Raw genomic sequence first — 24141 nt, forward strand, 5'->3', positions numbered from 1 at the left:
ATCCATCAATTTTCAACACTGCTTATCCAGTTCATACCCACTTTGAAGATGATAAAAATAGCCTTTATTATATGGTTCTATGGTTGTTATATTATGACACGTTTCCTCATCCTTTCCAAGAAACACAAACAAATCAAGAGTATATAAAAAAAAAAAAACTCTCGTTTGGTTAATTAAGTATTAGAACAATCTGAATACATTAAAAAATATATATCCCGCGACCCAATTTGTTGAAGGAGAAAAAAACAACTTCAAAACGGCATACATAATGTGAGGCGTACACATCCACACAGGCGCTTTTGATTGGCTACGTCCCCCCTGCTCTGAAATCTGATTGGTTCTCTGCTCCCTAAGCGCCCGCCTCTTTTCGCAGCTAGATTGTTTTGGGAGCTGGGTTGAACTAGCATGCTAGGTAGCTAGCACACACTTAGCTTCTCGAACTCCTCTCCTAAGTTGTCGTAGGCGCAGACAGTTACATAAAATGTCCAAACTACCGGTGAGTGTGAACAAAAGCTCTTCTAAAAGCGTTTGGTCAGCGTAGTAGCGACGAAACGGCGCTCGTTTTCTGCTTTCAAAAGTGAGCTAGGCTAACTATTAGCGAACTAGCCGGGATAAGCATAGATTGCTACTTTGTCTTCGAATCACAATCGTGATAAATAAATAAAGCGACTGCACAATACAGTATTCCGCTATGTGTGTTATTTTTGTCACACCGTGTCTACAGACTTATCCAAATGAGTTACGTTTAGCTTTCCGTTGTAACAATGTGTGGTTTTAATGTAGCAACGCTGGTTTCTAAGCCACCCTGAGAGAATTTCTAAAAATTGTCAATCTTTTCTACTTGTTCCATACATACTGTGTCATCGTGGATGTTGTTTGCATTGCAGGACGGACACAGGAAAGATCTCAGGTCAAACTGGTGAGCGTGTTGACGAGCCTGACAGGCAACTGCTTGGGAAAGCATGCCAGAGATGACTGAAACTGAGACAACTGGTCGAAAACCAAAGTAAGTCTTACAATGCTATTAAAAAAAAAAGAAAAAAGACGTCATGTATTTAATCAGATACTTTCCTAAATCTTTTGCAGAAAGAAGAAAAACAAAGAATCTCACAATGCAGGTAAAATATTCAAATGTTTAATTGTCACCTGTGGTGGGTGACCTTGCGGTCACTTACATTTCCTCTCTTGTATCCAGTCGAGAGGCATCGCAAAGAGAAGATAAATGCAGGGATTAACCGCATTGGCAATCTGTTGCCCTGTTCACAAGCACTTAAACAGGTAACATGCATTCAACTATAGTATGTTTTTTTATGCTCTCTCCACAATTAAATGTTTCCATCCACATTATAAAAGCATGCACGTTAAGCTGATTGAAGAAATTGACCAAAGGTGTTCATTGTGAATGGTTGTTTATTTATATATGCTACCGCACCCTCTTGGTTGAAATTAGATTCAATTCACTCACCTTTGTCTCTTGTCCTCAGAGTAAGAACATGATCCTGGACCAGGCCTTTCGCTACATCACCGAGCTGAAGAAACAAAATGACGCAATGCTCCTGGAGGGTGGCGATAAAGTCCAAGGTAATATGTAAACAATGTCAGAATCCAACAATTTTATTAAATTACAACACTAAATGTTGCTTTTCCTTTTAATAGTAGCAGGATATAGTTATTTAGTAAGTATATGACAGGTGTCCTATATTTGTTTTATTAACTGATAAGGATTTTTTTTAGGCTGATTCCAATATTTAGCAAAATTCAATTTTGATAACCGATAAATCAGTCAATAAAAAAAAAAGACAATAACTTGTTTTTTGATCTCTTAACGCTTACAATTGAATATATGAATTAAAGGCAGAATATTTGTGTGTTTTACAATATTCTTTCCTTCAGTATTTGTTTAACTTAACAGAGAAAAATGGGCAAAAATCAGCTGATATTTTGAGGGAGGGAATGTTTGAATGACATCATCTTTATCTTATTTTGTGTTTAAAAAAAAAAAAAAAACTACCCTGCAAAAAAAATGCCCTATTTTGAAAGAGCTAATATGCTGATGTGTTACTACTTGAAGGGTAATAAAAATAGACAGTTTAATAATAATAAAAAAGGTTGAGTTCTGTTATTCACCCATTCAATTTTCCCATTACACAGCTGTAAGACTAAAAAAATAAAAGCACAATTTAAAACGAGACCTCCCTATTAAGTATTTTTGTGCACTCGTATACAGCGGCTGTGACAAATGATTGTGTACGATCTGGACTTCCGCAGCGGAGGAGATCCGACGGCTGCGGCGTCATTGTGAGGAGCTTCGCAAGGAGAGCGCCCACTACATCGAGCTCCTCAAGGCCCACGACATCAACATCCTGGAAGACCCCACCGTCCACTGGAAGGGCAAGCAGCGCTGCGCCAAAGTGGCCAAAGTGACCCCCACTCATCAGCTGCCCAAAGGAATCATCGTCTATTCCAACGGCAACGTGATGTGCCCCGCGGGGAAAGAGAGCAGCCCCGGGAAGCAGCCCCCGGAAACTTTAATCCTCGAGTCGCCCTCGGAGGTGAGGGTGAATGGCGCCTTGCTGCAAGTGACCACTTGCGCTACGTCGCTTCACTCGGGTTCGAGTGTGGCCCAGTCGACGGCAGGCCTGGCGGTGGTGGAGCAGTGCGTGGTTGAGAAGCCGCCGCCGCCGCAGCCGCCTGCCGTGTCCTACATCACCCTCCAGCTCCCGGCTGTAAACGCCGCCATCCCCCAGCCACCTGCCGCCTCCGCCCAGACCAACATCGCTTCGACTTCAGCGCCGCAACTTCCGCCGCCGGTCTCGTGCCTCGCCACAATAAGGGACACCACCCTCAGGGCTGCCATTCCCAACAGTCAAACCCTGCTCAGGGCGGGGGCGGCGGGTAGCACGCAAACCACGTGGACGACGCTGCAGATGGCCGGCAACACAGTGCATCCCGTCTGTCAGAGTCACGGGAGCACTACCCAAGCTGTCCACCAGGTGACGGTGTGCCCCGTGGTCACCAAGCCGCCTCCCGTTCAGCCCATTCAAATCCAGATGCAGCAAGCAAGGCCGCCCCAGCTGCGACCTGCTATCCCAGTCCTCGCCCCGCAACCTCAGTGCGCCGTGCTGCCGCAGCCGGCGATGGTGGCCTGCCCCGCCGTCGTATCCCAGCCGCAGTCGGCCGTACTCCAGCCGGCGTCGCTCATCCCTCAGCAGCAGCAGTTGCCACTCCTCCAGACCATGCAGGTGCTGCAGGTCAACCCGGGCGGCGCGCCGGCCACGGCGCCGCAGAGCAGCAACAACCCCAGCGTGGTTATTCTGCAGCAGGCTAACTCCTGCTCCAGCCAGCCCGTCATGAGGGAAGAAGCGAGCAACCCGACGCCCTGTCAGCATATCGTCATCATCCAGGCTCCCAATCAAGCCCCGCCCACCCCTCAGAATCCCGCCGCTGCGCCTCCGTCACTACCCGCCACGCAAACACCCAACAGTTCAACGAGTGTGGGCGGGAAGCAGCTGGTGCACATTCTGCCGCGTCCGGCACAACCGCCGGTGACGTCACAGATGAGCCAAGCGTCCGCCGCCAGCCCGCAGACCATCACCGTGAACGGGCAGGTGTTCGCCCTGCAGCCCATGAAGACTTCGGACAAAAGCGCTTCCCAAAGTACAATCCAGCTGGTCCAGCCGACCACCACGGAGGAACCGACCACCAACGTGGCTCTCAAGAGTCTCGGCGCCCTCAGCAGTTTGAACCAGAGCATCTCTCAGGGTCTTCCGCTTAGCCAGAGCAACAACAACAACGGCGGCGGTCCGCCTGCAGTGGTCCAGCCGAAACGACAGCCTCCTGCGACCGCGACCGCCCCCCAGGCGCTTCACCCGAGCCCGGTCAAATCTGGTCCGACGGCGAGTGCCGGAAAAAGGCTGCGGACGACTCCCCATGCTAAGCGGCCGACGGCAAAAAAGACCAAAGCATCTAAGAAAAGCGAGCTTAGCCAGGCCAGCTCAGACGAAAACCAGAAAACATCTCAGACCACCGACATTCCTGCCGTAGCCGCCACGACGGCGTCGACTGAAGCCGTACAAAGTGTCACTTCACCACAAAACTCGCCGCTTGTTTGCGTTACATTCTGCACGACCGGATTTAGTCAACCCGGACCGCAAAGTGTCAGCTCGAATCCCGCTGATACTATTTTCAGTCAAGCTAGCTCGAGTGTTGCGGCGACAGTAGCCGGCGCAACCTCAGTCACGCCGTCGGTGAGTGGAGCCGCGGCTGCGTGTTCAAACGTCAGCCAACCTGTAGAATCAGAAGCTAACAGTGTAGCGACTCACACAACGCAAAGCGACTCAGCGCTTCCCTCTCCGGTGTCGAAACTGAGCAAAACTGTCGTCACAGTCACGAGCGCCGGCGACGTCGTGAACACCGCATGTCCTGCTACAGCGGTCGTCCTCACAACTCAGAGCTCACAATCGGCATCTTGTCCCCAGAGACCCAACAACACCGATCCGCTGCCTTGCGGTACTCCTTCGCCCGCCGTGTCCACAACTGCAACTCCGCCGGTTAGCGCCGGTACGACTCAGCAGCCCCACGCGAATGTGCCGACCGAAAAACTTCCTCAGCCGGCAGCGAAGATCAGACAGACCCAGGAGGAAAATCCTTCTACAAGTTTAGCAGCGTCTTCCTCTGAAACGACACCGAAGAAAGATTATGTGCCATCTCACGGGGTCTACACCAATCTAGATGATCAAACGATGGAGCCCGCCGTGACTGATTCTGCCATGGCGACGGTGGCGGCGGGTGGCAGAGGCTTCTCGGTGGCCTCCATGCTCCCTCAAGGTCAAAGCATGAACGCCGCCTCCTCCGGCTCCTTCGGAACGTTTACCTTCACGTCCGAGCAGGCCGAGATGCTGGCGCTGGCCATGTTGGAGCAGGACAGTCCGGGGAGGAGGTGCGCCGGCAACGACGCCTGGCAACCACCCAAAGGTCCCGCCAGTAAAGAAAAAGCCTCCAATGTGCAGCAGGTGAAAGTGACCAAACCCGTAGACGCCGTTAAACCGCCAGTTCAGCCAGTCAGAGGGCAAGTTGGCGACGGATCTGTCGGCAGGCACCCGCCGGCTCACCTCATCACGTACTCGCAACCTCAGCCGCTTCCGCAGGTCCAGACTCAGAGCTCAGCCCAGAGCGGCACCGTGGCCAGCTTGAGCGTCAACAACCTGATCAGGCCCAGCTCCTCGCAGCAAGCCTACCCGGGTTCCCCCAGTCTGGCGGGCCAGCAGTGCTCGGCGCCCGTCGCCGGCCACATTTCCCAACCGTCCAACAACGCGCTGTCGCCGTGCTCTCAGCTGAATGAGTTTGCCCCCATGAAAACGGCTTTGATGAGGGCTCAGGCGGAGCGGCAAGTCAAGATCCTCTCCAAGCGGCAGGCCCAGGAGGAAGCCATGCTCAACACCGCCAAACGGGCCAAGCCGTGCCCGCCGCTGCCGCCGCCACCGCCCACCGTGGGCCACATGGACGTGAAAGCAGCTGACCACGGCCAGATGATGGTAGGACAACTTCCTCCTCCGTCCTCAACCATGGCGAGGATCAACTCGGAAGGATCCCTCTTCTCCACCAACTCCTTCATGAGCACCGTCGTCCGAGCCGCCGACGCCCACTGCCCCCCCGAGCAAAACCAGCCGGGGGTGCTCCACCCACCCCACCCGCAACATCCCGCCGCCCAGCCGAGCCAACACCTGGGAGGCAACCTTTACATGAAGCAGCAGCAGCAGGAGCAACAGCGACACCACTTGTACCATTTGCAACACCACCTGAGCCAGCCGGACCCCGCGCAGCGCCACTCGCTCCACCAGAGGGCGCTCCAGCAAGACAAGAAGAGGGGGATGGTCCGAGGCAGCCAGACCGGCTCTTCCGCCGCCGTCGCCATGCAGCAGAAGCAACATCATTTGGAAAAGTCGGCCGTCCAGCAGTCGCACTCGCACCCGCAACAGGCGCCGCATCAGCAGCAAACCCACCAACAGTCGCATCAGCCGGCGCAGCACCAACAGTCGCACCCGCAGCAGCATCAAACGCACCAACAACAACACCATCAACAGCTGCAGCAGCAGCAGCAGAACTCCCATAGCAGGCACCAGCAACATCTGCAGCAACAGATACAACAGCAGCACTTCCGACATCAGGACAAGAGCTGTGAGGCCCAAGCGGCAGGAGCTCGAACCCACCACAGCAACCACCTGGCGCAGCAGGACCACCTCAAGGTTAGTCCTCTCTCACATTGTCAAGCAAAAAACTCACTAAATAATGTTAACATTTTGTGCGTCTCGCCTCAGCCCGGTCAAGATCACGCCGCCATGCAGAGGATGATGACCTCAAGGACTTTGGATCAGCAGCAGCAGCTGATCTCGCCGCCCAGCAACCCGGCGTCCCGCTCGTCCGAGCTGTCGTGCGCGCCGTCCCGCCAGGAGCGCCACCGCGTCTCCAACTACTCCGCCGAGGCGCTCATCGGCAAAAGCACCACGAGCGCCGAGCAGCAGCAGCGTATGGCGCACCACCTCCAACCGGGCCGGGGCGGCGCCGCGCCGGAGCAGGGCGACCTGCGCGGCTACATGGACGCGTCGGGGAGAGGTAAAACCAACGTGGCGGCGCACAACCCGCAAGGCCGCCTCCCCTCGGACCACTCTGGGTCAGCTGACGTTCAGCGCGTGTCGGAGTGCCCGCCCTTCAAAAGCATGTCGGCGGGACCGGGTGCGCATCAGCTGGCCGGATTTGAGGCTCAAGTTTCCCGCGGGAGCGACATGGCCCCCAAGTCGCAGCGGGCGCAGCAGCAGCAGCAGGGAAGTTTCCGAATGGGCGTCGGCCCCCCGCCAGACGGTAGGAACCGCGGTGGCGGCGGCTATGCGGGTGTCCACCTGGGGCCGCAGGGGCCGCACGTGGGACCGGCGCTGCTGCGCGAACAGGAAGCTTGTCATCATAGTTTCATGCAGAGCCTCCTGTCGCCGGACGGGAACCACCAGAGGGCGCCGCAGTGCTGCCCGCCGGTCAGCATGGAGTACCCCTGCGCTTCCGGACCCTCCTCGGCGGACATCCAGGCCAAAACGTCCAGTCCCGGTCAGAAACCCACCATGAATAAAAGTCACATTTCTCAGGTCAACGCTAATATGCACGGCGCCATACGGGCGGCCCACCCCGCTGAGCCGGGCCGACCCTCGGCACCCTCGCGGCCGCCGGTCAGCCAGCACTCGCGCCACGCGCAGCCCGCCAAGCTGCGGCCGGGCGAGCGCCCCCGTTCGGGGACGCTGCGGCCCGGCAACCCCTTCGAGCCCGATGGCCACCTGCCCCTCCCGTCCGGAGGCGGCGTACTCCTGGGCCGGCCGCAGTCGGGCGGCGAGGCACGCCGCAGCGCCATCGTCCGCTTCATGGCGGACGGTGCCCAAGTGCCCGGCGACAACAACCTGGTGGCCGAGCAGCACCTGGCGCAGAACTTCGGCTTCCCGTTCATCCCTGAGGGCGGCATGAACCCGCCCATCAACGCCAACTCCACCTTCATCCCGCCCGTCAGTCAGCCCAACGCCTCGCGCACGCCCTCCTTGCTGCCCGTCGAGCCGCAGAACACCTTACCCTCCTTCTACCCGTCCTACTCGCCGGCGGCCCACCCCAGCCTGCCGGGCGACGTCACCCTGCAGTATTTCTCCAACCAGATGTTCACCAGCCCCAGCGCCGACAAACCCAGCGCCCCGCCGGCCCTCAACAACCGCTTCGGCTCCATCCTGTCGCCGCCGCGCGCCGTGGGCTTCGCGCAGGCCAGCTTCCCGCTGCTGCCCGACATGCCGCCCATGCCCATCGCCAACTCGTCGGGCATCACGCCGCACATCTCCAACTTCAGCCTCACCTCGCTCTTCCCGGAAATCGCCGCCGGGATGCCCGCCGACGGCTCGGCCATGCCCATGTCGCCGCTGCTGTCGCTCGCCAACGCGTCGGCCGCCGAGTCGGGGAAGCAACCCAACAGGCCGGCGCACAACATCAGCCACATCCTGGGACACGACGGCAGCTCGGCCGTGTGAGCGTGGAAACGGCGTGAAACGGGCAGTGTGAAAGGGGCTACTGTTTACGCGACTGTTTCCATCGCATTTGTTGTCATGATCATTTCAAAGCTCTTTTAAAAAAAAAAATGTTTTTTTTAAAGAATGTGCTTCAAGCTTTATGGGCAACGTTATCAGTTTGGATGTAAAAGAACAATTCAGTGGAATTCTTTGATTTTTCTATTTGTTTTTAAAGAAGAAACCTGCAGCGTTAATGGCTAACTTATATCAGGTTGTGTACAGAATCTATTTTGTAAATACACACGTTTCATATCAGAAGGTTAGATTGTGTATTTGTACATAGACAAAGAAAATTAATAAAGTTTATAAGCGGTTGTTCTGAATTTCTGCCTGCTCCAAATTTGTCTCGCCACCAGGTGGTGCATTTTGACTCCTTTCGCTATGATTCAAAAGTTTTAGAAACATTCTACGATGGGATACCGCTAGTTATACGTCACCACACCTAATTAATATTCATGAGTCTAGCGAGGGGGTCAAACTAGGCCGGCCACTCATGCTAATAATGTAAACAGTCTACTAGACTACTAAACTGTCTAAATCTACTAATTCTGTCCGAGAATGATATCCCCGGTGCCAAATTCACTAGTATAGACGTGGAAGAACATACAAATGTTTAATTAACGCCAGCGAAGTGAAGCCTTCCGCCTTCATATGTAGCAAACATTTGACATATACTGCCTTCCCGAAGAAGTAAGCGATTATATTTAACCCCTGGGAGTTATTTGACCATTTTTTTGGCTTTTTGTTGGTTCTGACCAAGCCATTTCAAAATAAAATAACGCCCAGGGGTTTTAATTTATGTTTACTTTAAATTTTAGGCGTTTGGCAATACCCCGACTGCCGGACGACAATAATAAATGACGAGGGGGAAAATGCTAAAATGGCGTTGTCTGTCTAACTTACCACCTGATTTTTTAAAATTTTTGTTTTGTCTTTCGTGCAGCTGTGACATGTATGACAAATTAACTTACTATAATAAATTTACCCCCCAACAACTATTAAAGACGTAAGACAACCAGATATGACAGACAGGCTTAAAGGAAGGCTAGCTTGTTGAAACTGGAGCAAGTTAGTGTCAGTTGAAAAAAAACAAAAAACTTTACCTCTGGTTCAGGTCAGCTCATTTCTTCTTTTTCAGCCGTCGAACACTCAAGCCATCTCCTTAAACTGCTCTTTTGGAAGTCCGCACAAGTTGATCTCCGTTCACATTTATCCTAATGAATTTTATGTTTCGCGAAACGAATAAAGAATACATCCTTCGTATGTGGACGGTCGTAGTGTCTGGAGTCGTTTTTGCAAGTTCCATAACGCCCCCCCCGGAGATACGCGAGAATAAAACAAGCACTACTTGCATTGCTCGTCAAGGAGCCGGCTTCATCTTGACCTCCTTCCGGTTCAAGCTGCTGAAGTCACGTGACCTTGTGGTCTAAAAACAGGATCGTGCGTGTAAAATAACTTTTATAAAATGTTAAGTTAAACTCTTAAAAAAAAAAATCTAGAATGTTTATTTTGTATTTAAAGTATTAAAACAGTTTTAGAATAAATTTATTAAAAATGTTTTTTTAAATTAGCATTTTGATTTAAAAAAAAAAAGATATATTTAGATAAAATAAAAATGGTAGCATTTTCGTAGAAACTGTTTCAAATTTTTCATAAAGTAGAATTTGCTTTAAAATTATAAAAAATTTAAGATAGTGAATAAATAAGCTTAAGTTTGAGCATTTAAAAAATGAAATCTTTGAATTACAACTATTTTGCAAAAGTATAATTAATTAAAAAGTAAATTCTGATGTAAAAATGTTTAAAATCTTGAAACATTTGAAAATGTGGTTTTCATTACACAATCCCAGCTCATAAAAAATAAAAAAAATAAAATATATATACTGTATATATTCAAAACGACGCCAACCGCAGAGCTTGAAATATATTACACTGTCAACTGTTTTCGCAGGGAAACAAATGTGGCGAGGCTGGAAAACCGCGACGAATGACACGCGGGGAATTGGAAAAATGCACGGCGCACGAACACACAAATCGACTTCATAAGCTTTTATTTACATGCAATAGTGATTCGGCCACACACACATATACACACACACACACACACACGTACAAAGAAGGCTGCACTGTGAATTTCCTTCATTTTGCTGGCACAAGAAGGCGCAATACTTGTAAAACAGCGACGTGAGAAATACTGACACCTGCCACAGGCGGCCATTTTGGTAACAAAGCAGGGATGAATGCAGCTTATCGGCGACTGATAGGTGTCCACAATCCCGTGGGAAAAAATAAATAACTACTATACAATATATCATCTTTTTCACACAATGTGGCATAAGTTCACTAATAGCTTGTTAATAATGCGGTTATTGTTGCTATACATAATCGATAAAAAAGCGTCACTGACGGATCCATGAAGACGTTGGGGAATGAGCTATGTGACAAGTGCTGGTTAAAAGGGGGGGAAATTTTTTTCTTATGTTTGGATGAAAGTCAACATTTTGAAAGGCGAAACAATTTTCCAATACAAAAGCTTAATTTTGAATAATTTGGAATTGTGAATAAAAATGCCTTTGTAGATTTGAATTGAAATTAAGTCAGCCTTTAAAAAAAGAAAGAAGAATAAACTGTTGGAAAAAAATTAGAAAAACTGAAAAAATTAAATAAAGCACATTTTGCACAATTAAATTAGTTTTTTGGGAGGGTGTCAGTTCAGTTGTACGGAATTTGCAATATTTCTTTTCAAAATTAATTTAGAACGTTAAAAGGGGGGAAAAAACTTGGAAGTATGAATATTTTTTTTAACTTATTCACTGCCATTGACGGTTATAAACGTCAAAAAATCATTTGAACAATTTCTATTAGTTTAAATTTTTTTTCTACTTTTGTTAAGAGTATGAGAACCTAGAATTGTTTTATTGTACATTTTGAACAGATATAAAATGTGTGATTAATTGTGAGTTAACTATTAAAGTCATGCAATTAATTACTTATTATTATTAAAAAATTAATCGACCGACACCCCTAATTTTTAATAATCATCCACAGCCGATTACATCTTTTAATTGTAATTAATCGCATGAGTTCACTACTTAACTCACGATTTATCACTAATTTAAAATCTGTTCTAAATGTACAAAAAAAAAAAAATTTTTAGGTTTTCATACTCTTGTTAACAAAAGTGGAGAAAAAAAAGTTAAACTAATAGAAATAGTTCAAATGAATTTTTGACGATTATAGTCGTCAATGGCAGTGTTAATTAGAAAATTAAAAATTTCCCTAAGTAAATTAGAATTTTGGAGAAAAAAAATCTAAATAATATAGATTGCATTTTTATTCACAATTCTAACTTCATTTTAAGAGTCTATATAATTGTGCTTTAACCCTGAATTTTTTTATTTTTGAATTTAAAAAAAATCTTTAGAATTATGAAAAAAATGTTTTTTTATTTTTATTTAATAGCACACGTGACAAAAGGGTGGGACTTGTGAATAGAGCCTCTTTCAATATGAAAATAACCTTATATACAGTTATCAAACATACAGTATGTACAAAGGCATAAATACATAAATATCTGTGGTACAAAAATAAATAGATTCCTCTTTAAAAAGTCTTTTTTTTTTTTTTTTTTTTTTTACGAATACGTTGCTTCACTGGGCGGGATATCAGCTTCCTGTATGGCGTCTTCGAATAGCGGCGGCGGCGGCGTGGCGGTCGACGACGTGGTGAAAATTCCTTCGTCTTCCAGCGATACGACGGTGGGCGAAGACGTCCGTTCTGCATTTGAGAAAAAGAGAAAGCTGTCAGCAGGAGCGAAAGTCGGTCGGAGGAAAATGTCAACTATGAGCGTGTGGAAGTTTCCCCGGCTTACATGTGGCCCGCCGAGGAATCTCAACCCCCCCCCCCCCAAAAAAAAAAATAAAAAAACATAAAAAAACAGCAGCTGATTAGAAGCACATGAAGACAAAGCAGACATTGTTGATGTCATTTTACTGCGTTACAATAAGTTTAATGCACATTTAATAACTTTAAAAACAAATTTAAACTGAAACTAAAACTGATATTTTTGCATGTTAATGTAGAGAACAACTTTTTTTTATTTTGGGGGAAAAACTGCCTTTACAAAATTTAGTCAAGAAAAAAATATTTGTTTAAAGTATTTCAATTGTATTTAAAGAACAAAGATCAAACATTTACTTTACATTTTATTTGTGAACATAAAATGTAGAAAAATTAATGTGTCTCAAAAAAGTTAATTGAGTAAAATGAGGAATTAGCAAATAGAGAAATCTTTTTTTTGGGGGGGGGTTGAAACTATTTGGAAAGATTTCTTCTTTTTTTTTCCAGAGAAAATTTCAATTGCTTATAGGACTTTTTGTAGAAAAATCGATTATTATAAAAGATTAAAACTGATTTGTTTTGAAAACAACAACAAAATAAAAATAGTTTAAAAATAACTAAATTAAAAAAATAATACTTTTTTTTTTTTTTAATTACATCTTTAGAAATAAAGACATCATTACTTTCAAAAAAGGAGAAAGTTTGTAGATTCTATTAGGTTAACTACACTGTAAAAAACAGCTGGGTCAAAAGTAACCCAATTATGGATGGATCCACTTTATGGGTCAATTTAACCCAACTTTATGAGTTTTTTTTTATTTTTTGACCCAAGTTAAGTATCTGACCACTGTTTACACTAAAAGACCCATTTCTTGACCCAAAGTTGGGTTGAGTTAACCCAAGTAGAGGATCGGTCCATTTTTGACCCAACTGTTTTTAGAGTGTACAACTGAAGGCAGCAGTAACAACAAGTGACAAGGGCGTACTTTGGGAAAGCTCCTCCCCTTCCTCGTCCTCGTCCCCGTCCCGCATGAACTCCTGCTCGTCATCCAGGTGACAGGAAGACTTGAGGAGCCGTAGCGAGGAATCATCAGCTGACCCTAATGTGTGCTCGTTGTGATCAGGATCTCTGAAGAGGGGGAAAGAAAAAAAAATAATGAGTGAAAAGGGTTCGAATGACTTCAAAGCAGGTCGGCTGGCGCGTGAACGTCACCTGGCGCAGAAGTGGTACCCGTTGGCCAGTCCCTGCGGCAACAATGTGTCACATTCCATGTCCTCCTACAACAAAGGCCACGCCATCAATAAAGGTTCTTCAACATTCCGAGAAATGGTCAAGTCTCAAGATCGTACCTGGTGGAGTCCCGCCTGTCCGTGGGCCAGGTGCTGGTGGTGGTGGGCTTTGCCGCTGTGCCCGTTGTGAGGGTAAACGGCGTGCGGGACCGTCAGGTGGCCGTCGGCGGGGCAGCGCCCCACCAGGGCCAGACCCTGCAGGGGCACCATCGTGTACTGGCACGACTGCGACGCGGGCGCCGCCACGGCCGGGAAGCACAAGTCGGACGTTTGCTCTGCAAAAAAAAAAAAAAAAAAAGGCGCACAAACGTTTGCACTTATGCTTTAAAGTACGTTTTTCACAACTGTAGTCATGAAACTTTCAATTTAACAATTCAAAAATTTCCAATCTACATTTTCTAGGAAAATTCTAAAATTTGAAATCTACACATCTTTCGAAAGTCTTTAGAAAGTTTTGGAAATTTATCAACTTTAAAATATAACATTTCATTTAAAATTTACATGTTTCTAGACAGGCTTTAGAATGTTTTGATTTATTTATTAAATAAAAACATAAAAGCTCTTTTTAAATTCATAAATTATATTCTAAATTTATGAACTTTAAATTTAACATTGTAATTCAATTTTTTTTTAATCTATATTTTATATATTTTCAAAACGTATTAATTTTTTATTTAACAATGTAATTCCCCCCAAAAATCTACATTTTTCTAGAAAGTCTTTAGACAGTTTTGGAAAATTATAAACTTTAAAATATAACATTTAATTCAAAATTGACATGTTTCTAGATAGATTTAAGATAAAAAAAATTTTTTCTTTTTGAACTTTAAAAAAATAAATACATAAATGGTGTTTTTAAGTTCATAAATTATACTTTAAATGTATGAACATTAAATTTAAGATTGTAATAATTATTATTTTTTTTAAATCTATACATTATTCCAGAAAGTCTTTAGAAAGTTTTGAACATTTCTGAACTTCAAAATTGTTAAAATTTTCTGGAAAGCTCTTTAGAAAGTATTTAAAACTAATAAACTATAAATTTAACAATGTAATAGGAAAAATTGGATTTGTAATTTTCAATTAATTTTTTTAAAAAACATTTTCAAATTTGAAAATGAACCTCAAGTGCAGATTATTTTAAATTATAATTTGTAATTTTGTTGTATTATTATTTTATTTTTATTTTGATAACCCCCCAATAAGGAAAAGACATAATTCTTTGAGAAAACGTCTGACAGGAGAATTTCTAAAATTGCCATTTCCCTAAATTCCCTTGAACGCATCATTTAGAAAAACACCAGCGTGTTGATTTGATTTGCTCGCAACGTAATAAATGGGCGTGGCCGTCTTACTCTGCTTGGCCCAAGCCCTCCACAGGCAGAAGGGGATGAAGGCGACGATGATGAAGACGAAGGCGCCCAGGACCACGCCCACGATGAGGTAGGGCAGGTCGCCGGGCCGCTGCACCAGACCGCCCTGGCGGCCCGTCTCGCGGTCGGGGCCCTCGGAGGGGGCGGGCCGGTGGTGGTGGGGGCGGGCCTTGGTCTCCAGGATGACCACGTTGCCGAAGTCGCTCTCGCCCTTCTCGTTGAAGCTCTGCATCTTGATGTCGTACGCCGTCTCGGGTTGCAGGTCGCCGATGGAGTGCCAGTAGCGGTCGCCCTCCACCACGTCCTTCTTGTAGTCGCTGTCGTTGTCGCTGTCCGTGGGCCGGTAGTAGATGTAGAAGCCGTAGATGGGCGTGTTGTTCACAGGAGTGTACTGCGGGGGGGGGAGAAAAAAAGAATCACGTTAATTAGGATTTTCTCAACATTCGTCCTTTTTTTTTTTCTTCTTCCCGTCTTTACCGTCCACTTGAGGATGATGGTGGTTTCATTGATGGCTTCGTTGTAGGTGATGTAAGGTCCGTCCACGGGGCGTTCGTGAGTCCTCCCGCCCACCACCGTGTAGGCCTTGGAGGGGGCGCTGGGCGGGCTGGACCCGATCACGTTGACCGCAACCACCCGGAATTTATAGGACGTCCCTACGAGGGACAATCGGGTTAACCACGTTTGCTGTCACGAGTTCTCCTCCGCCGATTGGGTTCGAGCCGGCCCACCTTTTTCCAGGCCGGTGATCTCCACGGAGAGCCGCGACGGCGGGATGTTCTCCTCCGCCGTCACCCAGTCCTCGCCCGCCTTCTTCACCTTCTTGTATTCCACGCGGAAGGACTGGATGGGGAAGCCGCGGTTGCCGCGCGGGATCCACGTCACGTACGCCGAGGTCTCGGTCGCCGTGGAAACGGTCGGCTTGTCCGGCGCCTCGGGGGCTGCGTTGAGGAGGCGGAGTCAAGAAATCGACGTGAGATTGGACAGATGAGGACGAGACTTGAGAGTTTGATAAGGAAAGGTGTTAAAAGAAATTCCTGAAAAGTTTGCATGGGAATTGAACGGAACATTTTAGGGATCATTTTTAATTGATGGCCATTTCATTAACAGAATTTAAGAGTTGATATAAATGAACAACTGCCAAAAAGAAAATAGCACATATTTTGTGTCCATTTTTATATTTACTATTATTATTTTACAAATTTTGTGGCAACTTTATTTTTGCAGTTTTTTATTAACAAACATACAAACAAATGAAGAAGCCCACTCCCCATTTTAAAGGAAAAAAATCAGCAACATTATGAGATTAAAATAAAAATGTGAGAATTTTTTTTTTTTTTTAAATAATTTAATTTTAGAGTTTATCCAAGATGCTAAACGCAAAATTTTACGATTGTTGTATTACTGAGAATTTAAAAAATATGTTTATGTCTTTTTCACAAATTGAGGTCAAAATGTCTACATGAGGCTAAAAAAAAGCAGTACAGAATAATTTTTAATTTTATGATTTAATATTTAGGAAAAGAGAGAATATTTTAAGAATATTTTTTGAGAGATTTTTAAAATCTGTTAATATTTGTTAAGTCAAGTTTTTTTGTTTGTTTCTTGATTGCTTTTAATATGTAATTTTTAAATAAAGAATTAGACTGATGTTTATTTTGGAAGTCACTGTCGGTTATATTTCATTCCTCGTCTGATTTTTTTTGTCATTATTGTCAATGAATAGTTTTTTCATCATAAAAAAATCTGTATAAAAAAATAAAATTGTGTTTTTTTGTAATAAAATTTTAATATTTTATCTAACCTAATAGACAAGATTTGTGTTTTCAAATACATTGCACATTTTTAATTGAACATATTTAATATATTAGGCCCGTTTACTCCCATGGAAAATTTGCAGTTTAAAGGTGTTAATGTGAATGACACTTACTGAGAGTTCATCCGGCAGACAAGTGAAAGAGAGACTGAGAAAAGCGCACGTTAGTCAAAAAGGACATACAAGTTAGTAGAGTACGCGAATGGAGCGACACTTACGCGAGAGGCTTGGCGACGGAACCGCGGGCGTTTTGGGCAGATCGTTATGACCTCCCAATCCTTTACGACCTGAAAGAAACGTCGAGATTTAAAGTGCGGGTCTGGGAAGTGAACGCTTAAGTGCACCGTTTCGTTCGCCCATGTACGGCGTTTGCATCGTGTGTTGGCATCAAGCTAGCCGCTGTCGCTAAAGTACCTTTCCCCGTCCTGAAGGTCATCATGGCCGGCTGGCCCAAGCCGGCGCAGTTCTTGGCGGCCATTTCCACTTCGTACAGGCTGTCCGGCTGCAGCTTGGCCAGCGTCAGCTTGTGCAAGGAGCCCGGGATGCTAGTGGACGTCCACTCGGCCGACGGGTCGCCCACCTATGAGGCGCACGGAAGTCACGTATGGTTGAACGCTTTCACCTTCCAGATTCTTGTGTAAAAAGTAAATAAATAAATGTGTACAGTACGGAAGAGGATTAGGGCCAGTGACGGATTCTCACTTTATTCTCAGAATTCTCACATTTAAGTCAGAAGCTAATGCTAATAGCCAGGAAGTGGCTAATGACTTCTACTGGGTATATCCTGGGATCACGCTGATGTCATATATCACGCGTTAGCTTAGGATGCTAAGCTAATGATAATAGCCAAGAAGTGGCTAATGAACCCTACTGGGTATATCCTGGGGTCATGCTGATGTCTTATAGGCTATCATGTGTTAGCTTAGCATGCTAAGCTAATGCTTATAGCCAGGAAGTGGCTAACGACCCCTACTGGGTATATCCTGGGCTCATTGTGATGCCCATATAATGTGTTAGCTTAGCATGCTAAGCTAATGCTAATAGTCAGGAAGTGGCTAATGACCTCTACTGAGTATATCATGGGACTTTATTCTGAGAATTTTGACTTTATTTGTGCTAATATTCTCACTTTAAAGTGAGAATTCTGACTTAAAAGGGAGAATTCTGAGAATAAAGTGAGAATCCTGCCAAACTTTGTTTTTCTCTCTCCGTAATACAATAACAACATATTGATCCTCACCTTTCTGTACTTGACCATATACTCCAGCACGGGAGCTCCACGCTCATGCCGCGGCCTCCACGTCAGCTCGTAGTTGTCGGCTTTGCCCGTGCGAGGCTGGCTGAGGATGATTGGCGCCTCAGCGGGCAGAATCTGTCCCGGTAACGCCGCGCAGTCCAGAGGCAGCGTGGCCCCCGCCGCTCCGGGCCTGACGGGCGGCTGCTCCCTCAGAACTTTGTCCGGGCTGAGCGGGCGATACATGGAGGGCAGCTTGACCCTGGGCGGAATCCCTGTCAAGACAAAATCGGGATAACCATCGTTTTGGTGCAATCGAAATAAACGCCGGCTCTCCGCGGCGGCTCGCGAGTCACCCACCGGTGGAGATGGTGATTAGTCGCGCGGACGCCTGCGAGCTGCCCACGCCGTTTTCCGCCATGCATTGGTAGAGACCCTCGTCCTGCGGGCCCACGTTGGAGACGCGCAGCATCCGCGAGGTGAGGCGGTGGCGCGGCGACGGCGACAGGGGGACGGCGTTGTGCAGCCACGTGACGGTGGGCGCCGGCTTGCCGCGAGCCTGGCAGGAGAAGCGCACAGTCTCGCCCAACGCCGCCTCCTGATGCTGCAGCTCCACGGCCACCTGGGGAGGCTCTGGAAGGACAAAGACGGGGACAGACAATTTAGAAGTCATCCTAAAAATTTTTTTGAATTAAAACAGAAATCTATATAAAAAATACTGTTATTTATTTTTTAGATTTATATAGTCTATAATATATAGGACAGTATAGGCAAAAATAGGTAGGTGCCATTTCATTGTATTGGTGCCATTTTAAAAAATAAAATAAGTGATAAAATGTATACGTTTCTTAATAATTGATTAATCTGTCAATTTTTTGGGGACTAATGAATAAATCTGGTATAATTTTTTACTTATTTTCATCCTTTTATTCAAAAACAGGACATTAATTATTGAATATATTGATTATGATTCAGTAACTGGCTTAGTCTGTAAGATGCGTCAGAAAATAGGAAAAATTGTTGATCGTTTTGCAAAATAAAAATCAGATGTTTGCTCATTTTGATTACTGTTGACTGGCTGAATATTTGGGGATTTTTACAGTTTTACGTTAAACAGTGCCTCTAAACGATTAATCTATTATTGTAAAAAAAAAAAAAAAGAGTATATAAATAAATAATTAATTGAAAAAAATGTATTACTTAAAAAAATAAATGCAATAAAAGTAATTGTTGATTAATCTGATATTAGATTAATGTTGCATCTCTAAAATACATTTTTGTATCACGTGTCCAGCACATTGACCTCCATTGCATATCGCTGGCATCGGGCCGAAACCTTGAACCTCCAAAATCGTCATTTTTCAGGAGACAAGCATTTCCTAAGTGCTGTACATTGAGATCCGTACACTATCATACAAATAAAATCTAGTAACAAACTATAAAAAAATTTTTTTTTTATTTTTTTTTAACTCTTTGACTGCCAGACGTTTTCAGAAAAGGGATGCCGTGGGTGCCAGCCGATTTTAAGCATTTTGACTGATCTTTCAAGGTCCATAGAAAATTATGTGTTTGGACTATGGAAACACACATACTACCAAATGAAAGATTGGACTCTCATCTTTCATCAGAAAAAAAAGTTTGTTTCTACCTTATTCCGTTTTTCAGTAATCAACAATAGAAAATGGTTAGTTTCACCTCTGTTTTGAAACAAACGTCTTTTAACGTCTTTGGCACTCCTCCATAGGATTTTACTAAACGTTATTTAACGTTTTTGGCAGTCAAAGAGTTAAAAGTCACTAAAATACAATAAGTAAAATAAAAAATAAATACATAAAATAATAATAATAATAATATATAAACATTGTGTCATCAAAGAGAGCAGGCCATTTTCAACACTTAAAATTATTCAATAATTTGTAAAATAACACCCACTCTTGTGGACTGACCAATAGTAGAGATTTGAGAGAAAAAAATATCAAATTGTGACTTGTGAGATTTTGGCCCGACGCCAGCAATATTGGAGACGCGAGGTGATTAAACTAAGATTAAACTAACTTGAGTCCTGGAAAAATCTTTACACAGCTGACTAGTAGTGCTACTAGTAATGCATTCCAACTCCATTTTGTCTCTATTTGTTTCAAGATATTAACCATCAATACCACACAAATAACAATCTGTCCATTTTTTTTTTTTAACTCAAAGTATCAGAATGATTCTCGCCTTTGCATGTAAAACCGAAACAAACTACCCTCTCATGAATATTTAACAGCCACCATTTTTTTGGGCCCATGATGACATGTTGAGTACCTTTTACCTGATCCAAACAATACCGCCCCCCCCCCACCCCCCCACACACACACACAAATGTGAACGTATGCCAAGAACATGAACATATTCCAACAAGGGAGACTAAATTGCGCACGTGTGCGTCAAGGCTGAGTTGATGGTTGACTTCTTGTGAATCGGAGGGGGAGAAAACCGAGCTCATTACTGCAGCGCCGTGACTTTAACTCAAGCCAGCTGCAAGAGGGGGACTGTGACAACATAGGCGGAAAATCACTGGAAAAACACAAATCCATAACCCTGGACAGGAGACAGTAGAGATGTGTGTCGTTAAGAAAACAGAACTTCCACTGTTTGTCTTACCAAACACTTGCACGTCGTAGAGCACGGTGGCGGCGACCGTGGCGCCGATGCCGTTGTCGGCCCGGCAGGCGTACGTTCCCGAGTCTCCTTCCGCGGCGGCGTCGATCAGCAGGTTGCTGAGCAGGAAGCGCGTGTTGTTGTGGACGCGCAGGACCTCGCCGTCCTTGGCCCACGTGACGTGCGGCGTGGGGATGCCGCTCGCCACGCACTCCAGCACCAGCCGTTGGCCCCGGGTCACCATGATGGAGCGGGACGCCGGCGGGTAGATGATGCGGGCCGCTTCCGACGTGGACCCTGGAGGGGAAGGGGGGGGGGGGGGGATTTCCTGCTTGTAATTGACATCACAATGTGCGCACTTTCTTTCTTTGAATGCGGTTCAAGCGTTTCAAAGAAATATGGCTGCCAGGCGACATCAAATGAAAAACGTGGCACTAAACTGGCAAGTGTGTGCCACATGTGTGCCACACGCGTCCTGTGATGCAAATTTATAGCATATATAATAATCCCCTTGCGTATTTGCGGTTGACTATTGATGGCGACTTACGGCGGATGCGCAGGCGGTCGGCCGAGGAGGACGTCTTGACCTCCTGGGTGACGGGGTTGTAGGCGGCGCACTTGTACGGGCCCTCGTCGTCCCGCGTGGCGTTGGCGATCTGCAGGTTTCCTGACGGCATGATGAGGTAGTTCCCTGTACAAGGAGAGGAAACAGCTCGAAAAGCCAAATCACGGCCAAGGACGACTGTTAAGAACGCGCGACGCAGATGTGAAAACAAAGGCGGCGGCCGTAATTCACGTGAGCGTGCCGAGCTATTTTTACGGCGGGGGTGTGGACACTTCCTACTGCACTGTAAAAAAATATATATATATGTATATATATATATATATTTACTTGAAAAAAAATCTAGTAAAGTTTTTTTCACTCAGAAATTCAAAGTAAATTTTACAAGGGGGTTTGCTAAAAAAACAAAAACAAACTTTAAGCTACTCATGGGTTGAGGAACAAACCCACAACCTTCAGGTAAAAAAAAGAAAGAAAGAAGAAGTAATATTTACTTGAAAAAAATCTAGTCAAGTTTTTTCATTCAAAAATTCTAAGTAAATTTTACAAGGGGGTTTATAAAAAAAAAAAAAAAAGCTACTCATGGGTTGAGGAACAAACCCACAAGCTTCAGGTAAAAAAAAAAAAAAAGTAATATTTACTTTAAAAAAATCTAGTAGTTTTTTCACTCAGAAAAAAAGCAATATTTACTTGAAAAAAAGCTAGTCAAGTTTTTCATTCAAAAATTCTAAGTACATTTTACAAGGGGGTTTATTTAAAAAAAAGAAGAAGCTGCTCATGGGTTGAGGAACAAACCCACAACCTTCAGGTAAAAAATAAATAAATAATAATATTTACTTAGAAAAATCTAGTAGTTTTTTCACTCAGAAAAAAAGCAATATTTACTTGAAAAAAAATCTAGTCAAGTCTTTTCTTCCAAAAATTCGAAGTACATTTTACAAGGGGGCTAATTGAAAAAAAAAAAAAAGCTACTCATGGGTTGAGGAACAAACCCACAACCTTCAGGTAAAAAAAAAAAAAATCCGGAATCCTTGTACCTCCAAGAGACCCATTTTTGGCCTCATTTTGGACACAGCAAATGTGGCATGGCTCAAGTGGTAGAGTAGCCGTCAACAAAGCTGAAGTTTATTTTTTATTTTTTATAAACTGATAAAAATGTACTCAAAACTTTCCTTAGAATTGACTTTACTAGTTTTTTTCAACTAAATATCACTACTTCTTTTCTTTTTTTTTTTACAGTGTGAGAACTTTTTGGGGAGTCCGAACCTTTCTACACGTTTGTAAACAATACTAAAGAAAAAAAAAATATAGCCACTATTTCCTATACAAACGAATGGATGGATGTTTCGAAATGTTAGACTGGCTCCACTTCCATTTTATACCAGAGGGTGGCAGCCTCGAGTCCACGTTTAAACGTTCATTTCCTGGCAGATAAGCGTCTGCTATCAGGAGCTACAGCTCGCAGGCATTATTAGCATACCAGCCGCAAAAGCACGGCCGCTTTTCTTCTCTCCCAGGCAACTTTGGACGTAAATACTTTGAAAAATAAACAGGCCACAATTGCCGTAATTTAACATTCTTGAGATAATCCGCTTTATCAGCGCTTTAATGATGGGCTCAGATAGCGACTTGACGGCATTCCAGTAAATGATGAAGATAGTCCGGGGAAGTGGAGGGGGGGGGGTGGGGTCGGGTACCTTTGGATGTCTCAAGCCATTCCTGCTTGACGCTGTAGCGGACTTGCGCCTTGGGTTGGCTCTCCGGGAGGTGACACTCGATTACGGCCGTGTTGCCTTCGTCCACCTCGATCTCCTGCTGGTCGTCGGGTTCGAAGTCGCGCAGCTCTGAGGAGAAAATTCAGAGGTGTCACATAGGTTGCAACACAGCTTGAATAACTGTGTTCTTCATACAGGGTTAGGGTTCGATTGAGGTCTCCCTTTTGCAGAGAAAAGGATACAAGCCTGGCTTGATTTAGCAAAAACGCAGTCCAATCAAATTTCGCGAGGCAAAATATTACAGCAGGGGCAGCGCACGTTCTGTGGGAGCGGGATTACCAAGATGGAAGGTGAAAGGGGGGGGGGGGGTGCATGTGCCGCCAGTGTCCCGCAGACACACAGTCTGCAGACACAGATCTGACCCCTGAACCCTTAACCCCCTGCCAGAGGCCTGACGGAGGGGTCAGAGGTGAGAGGTGTCCGCGCTATAGAGTTTCAGGGATCCAGTTTGGTTTCGGGGAGGAAGCGCCACTCACCGCTCTTAAGAAGCCGGAAAAAAAGACCGAGGGAGGCGGGGTTGATAGAAGGAGACGATGAAGACAAAAAGTAACACAATTAAGTCTATTTTTTTTTTTTTTCTCAGAAGAGCCGTGTGATGTATCCCTTACAAAACACGACCCCGCTCCATTCTTTTTCCCGGGAAGGTGTGTTGTTCTTGGCCGATTGCTGGCCCCGTCGCGGTGATTTACTCAAAGCCAAAGAACAAACGGCTTCTCTGCAAGACGGCTCTTGATTTACTCGCCGGGCCCTGCTGTCCGTCTGCCGGAGCAATAAAACGTGGAGGAATGATGCAGGAGGCGGAGGGGGGTGGGGGGGGGGGTGGGGCAGAACGCACACCTTAGCGCAGCCAAAGACATGTCAGGCTAAAGTGCTGTGAGCGCTCCATTTGCAAAATCAATCAGGGGTTGTTTTCACAGCCATCCCCCCCCGCCCTCACTCATATCTGCTCACCTTCCTCCTCCCACATTCTTCCACACATATGGGCGCCTCTCAGGTGCGAGCGTGCATCGGAGGATTGATTGCGTCCATAAAGCCGAGCGGACCTCCCGCATGCTTGGCGGGGGCCCGGCTTAAATCCTTCATCTTTATGGATTTCCAATCATAGCACGGAGGGTAGTCAGGGAATCAAAGTACCCCCATAGCAAAAAAAAAAACACGGAGACGGGAGCAGGCACGTACGCACTTCCTATGGAGCAACTCCCTACAAGTTCAAGGTCCGGCCGAAGATGATGACATTGTTAGGGTCAGCCCTTTTTTATGGTCTCACTAACAATGAATTGAGCAAATTCTGGTTTTCACTACACTCAATTTGTGGCACTTGGTTTTACAGGCTGCAGAGAATGCATCAGTCAGAATGAGACAATGGAGGAGAATAAGGGCTTCCTGTTTTTATTTTTCAGGAAATGTTTCCAAGTTGAGACTGTGGAGTATAATATGGCAGCACTCAGGCACATAGGGCTGGCATCTGGGCATCTAGATGTGTTCCACTATTTGCATATTTATCAGTATATTATTCACAGCAAT

At 45.4% G+C, this 24141-nt stretch overlaps 2 protein-coding genes across 3 annotated transcripts in view; one reads left to right on the plus strand and one right to left on the minus strand.

Annotated features, from left to right (window-relative positions):
* The first annotated feature begins 359 nt into the window (after positions 1–359).
* usf3 (upstream transcription factor family member 3) lies at positions 360–8410 on the plus strand. Its single transcript, XM_077553849.1, has 7 exons — positions 360–496; positions 888–1006; positions 1087–1118; positions 1196–1278; positions 1485–1581; positions 2269–6245; positions 6318–8410. The coding sequence occupies exons 2-7, from the start codon at positions 963–965 to the stop codon at positions 8046–8048; spliced, it is 5964 nt and encodes a 1987-aa protein (XP_077409975.1). The 5' UTR covers positions 360–496; positions 888–962; the 3' UTR covers positions 8049–8410.
* Positions 8411–10121: 1711 nt separating this feature from the next.
* boc (BOC cell adhesion associated, oncogene regulated) overlaps positions 10122–24141 on the minus strand; it is a 51170-nt gene continuing 37150 nt past the window's right edge. For both annotated transcript variants that reach the window (XM_077554814.1, XM_077554813.1), the window contains 14 exons: positions 22540–22686; positions 20828–20971; positions 20284–20577; positions 17998–18270; positions 17644–17912; positions 16818–16983; positions 16622–16690; positions 15319–15528; positions 15068–15243; positions 14573–14981; positions 13278–13492; positions 13141–13205; positions 12914–13056; positions 10122–11864 (listed from right to left, as the gene is read on the minus strand). In XM_077554814.1, coding sequence (XP_077410940.1) covers positions 11722–11864; positions 12914–13056; positions 13141–13205; positions 13278–13492; positions 14573–14981; positions 15068–15243; positions 15319–15528; positions 16622–16690; positions 16818–16983; positions 17644–17912; positions 17998–18270; positions 20284–20577; positions 20828–20971; positions 22540–22686 — 2723 coding nt within the window. In that variant the 3' untranslated portion in view covers positions 10122–11721. The remainder of the gene's footprint in view (positions 11865–12913; positions 13057–13140; positions 13206–13277; positions 13493–14572; positions 14982–15067; positions 15244–15318; positions 15529–16621; positions 16691–16817; positions 16984–17643; positions 17913–17997; positions 18271–20283; positions 20578–20827; positions 20972–22539; positions 22687–24141) is intronic.

The sequence above is a fragment of the Vanacampus margaritifer genome, chromosome 20 (assembly GCF_051991255.1).
Source record: "Vanacampus margaritifer isolate UIUO_Vmar chromosome 20, RoL_Vmar_1.0, whole genome shotgun sequence".
Lineage (NCBI taxonomy): Eukaryota > Metazoa > Chordata > Actinopteri > Syngnathiformes > Syngnathidae > Vanacampus > Vanacampus margaritifer.

Coding starts and splice junctions, on each gene's coding strand:
- usf3 (XM_077553849.1), top strand. CDS start 963: ATGCCAGAGATGACTGAAACTGAGACAACTGGTCGAAAACCAAA. Junction 1,279..1,484: donor GTTCACAAGCACTTAAACAG/GTAACATGCATT, acceptor TCTTGTCCTCAG/AGTAAGAACATGATCCTGGA. Junction 6,246..6,317: donor CGCAGCAGGACCACCTCAAG/GTTAGTCCTCTC, acceptor GTCTCGCCTCAG/CCCGGTCAAGATCACGCCGC.